Here is a 2,593-nt window from a genome sequence, read left to right as displayed (position 1 = left end):
TTGACCAGCTGAGTGGTCCTGTGTCCTGTGTCACTGCCTGCCTGCCTCCCTCACTGTGTCACTGTGCCCACATCTGTCCCTGCACCATTTAATGCCTGTCACCCCACCACGCCATAGGCCTCAAAAAAAAAAAAAAAAAAAAAAGCCTAGCGCGTCCTTGTGTGTCTGCAGTCCGCTGTTAACTGAACACGCACACTGCCACAACCCTGAAGACGGTCAATGCGATCACTACCGGTATGCCGTCAGGTCCCCAGGTAGCAGTCTTCAACGTCACGTCTTTACACTGTGATAAAGACCTGGGCAGGGTCCCTGGGTGGTGGGTGTGGCCTCCACAGGGAAGGCCAGGAGTGTCCCTGTGGTCCACAATGTCGGTCCACGCCCACACGTGCCATGACGTGCCCCCAGGTCTGTGCCCCATGCCCTCACACAGTTCGTGCCCATGCCCCGAGTGTGTCTCATACTCTGTGTCTGTCTGTGTCACATGCCCGAGACTGTCTGTGTCACATGCCCGAGATTCTCTCCCTGTGTCACATGCCCGAGACGCCCCCAGCCTTCCGCTGTGGGCACCGAGGGCCCAGTGCCTGAAGCGTGTCCCGTGACTGTATTGGTGACCCACACAGCGCCCTCAGCTCTGGAGGTACATGGGCGACATGGACGGCTTCATGTAGTAGTTGGACATGTTGGGGTAGTGGGCGTTGGGGTGGGGGTGGGGGGCGCTGATGGCCTCGGGCGGCACGTGCATGGGCTGCGGCACGGACTGCGGCGCGCGGAAGGCGAGGAGGTCGTGCACGGAGTGTGAGGAGGGCCAGGCCCGCATCATGCAGGGCGAGGGGCCGGGGGGCGTCTTGCCCTGCATCATCCCCTGCAGCCCCGGGGGCATGGACGGCGCCTGGGGGTGCTGGTGGTGGGGGCCCGCGTGGGGGTGGTGGGGGCCGTGGGGGTGGTGGGACATCATCTGGGAGGGGGAGAGGGGGGCGGGCATGGCGGGTGGGGGGTGTGGGGGCGGGGCGGCGGGGCAGGAGTACGGGTAGAACTGGTTGTAGAGCGCGGGGCCCGGGGCAGAGGTCACCACGCCCACACCCATGGGGTGGTGAGGGTGGTGGGGGTGGTGGGGGCCCTTGCTGGGGTCCACGGAGCCCGGGTGGTGGGAGGGGCTGGACCCCCCACTTCCCCCTCCCCCTCCTCCACCTCCCCCTCCACCCCCTGACCCGGCGCTGCCGTTGATGGCAGAGCCCCCACCCCCGCCTCCCCCCGCCCCACAGCCGATCTTGTTGCGGAGGATGCGGGAGATGGAGCTGACGGAGGGCACGTTGTACTTGTCGCAGATGCCGTCCGACAGCAGCTTGTCGCGGATCTCCCAGGCGAAGATGCCTGGGTCCCGCTCCTTGTAGGCCTTGATGTGCTTGACCACGTTGGGCGTGGTGACCCTGGGCTTGGACCCCCCGATGGCCCCGGGCAGGATGGACCCCGTCTCGTTGTAGCGCGCCAGGATCTTGCTGACACAGCCGTGCGACACGCGCAGCTGGCGGGAGATGTCACAGGGCCGCACCCCCAGCTGGGCCAGCTCCACGATGCGCAGTCTGATGGCGTTGGGCAGAGGCCGCCCGTTGACGAACACCCCGCCCAGCTGGTTCACCTCGCCGTACGTCTGGTGCTCTGCACACACACACACACACACACACACACACACACACACACACACACACACACACACACACACACACTTCAATAAAGGTGAAAGTTCACAAGTCCCAGTCCTCTCCTTACCCCATTTTACCCTCCCCTAACCAAAGGCATCTCCACATCAACTCCTGCACACACCTTGACAACTGACATGGAGGGGATGATACAGGCCACACAGATGAGATGCTTCAGAACACTCCTAGGCATCTCCTACACAGATCACACCACAGTGAGGAGACACGAATGGAAGTGGTCTGGGCACAGCTCACGATCCACACGACTTGCCGAGACAGTCATCAAGACACAGTGCAAAGAAGGACAGACAGTCCTCAAGACACAGTGCAAGGAAGGACAGACAGTCCCCAAGACACAGTGCAAGGAAGAACAGACAGTCCCCAAGACACAGTGCAAGGAAGAACAGACAGTCCCCAAGACACAGTGCAAGGAAGGACAGACAGTCCCCAAGACACAGTGCAAGGAAGGACAGACAGCCCTCAAGACACAGTGCAAGGAAGGACAGACAGTCCCCAAGACACAGTGCAAGGAAGAACAGACAGTCCCCAAGACACAGTGCAAGGAAGGACAGACAGTCCCCAAGACACAGTGCAAGGAAGGACAGACAGCCCTCAAGACACAGTGCAAAGAAGGACAGACAGTCCCCAAGACACAGTGCAAAGAAGGACAGACAGCCCTCAAGACACAGTGCAAGGAAGGACAGACAGTCCTCAAGACACAGTGCAAGGAAGGACAGACAGCCCTCAAGACACAGTGCAAGGAAGAACAGACAGCCCTCAAGACACAGTGCAAGGAAGAACACACAGTCATCAAGACACAGTGCAAGGAAGGACAGACAGCCCTCAAGACACAGTGCAAGGAAGAACACACAGTCATCAAGACACAGTGCAAGGAA

At 60.7% G+C, this 2,593-nt stretch overlaps 1 protein-coding gene across 3 annotated transcripts in view; it reads right to left on the bottom strand.

Annotated features, from left to right (window-relative positions):
• Positions 1 to 619: 619 nt before the first annotated feature.
• LOC143281784 (uncharacterized) overlaps positions 620 to 2,593 on the bottom strand; it is a 72,728-nt gene continuing 70,754 nt past the window's right edge. For all 3 annotated transcript variants that reach the window (XM_076587077.1, XM_076587078.1, XM_076587080.1), the window contains one exon: positions 620 to 1,656. In XM_076587077.1, the coding sequence (XP_076443192.1) occupies positions 626 to 1,656 (1,031 nt within the window). In that variant the 3' untranslated portion in view covers positions 620 to 625. The remainder of the gene's footprint in view (positions 1,657 to 2,593) is intronic.

Source organism: Babylonia areolata, chromosome 4 (assembly GCF_041734735.1).
Source record: "Babylonia areolata isolate BAREFJ2019XMU chromosome 4, ASM4173473v1, whole genome shotgun sequence".
NCBI classification, from domain to species: domain Eukaryota; kingdom Metazoa; phylum Mollusca; class Gastropoda; order Neogastropoda; family Buccinidae; genus Babylonia; species Babylonia areolata.
This window is presented reverse-complemented; position numbering and strand designations above follow the sequence as displayed.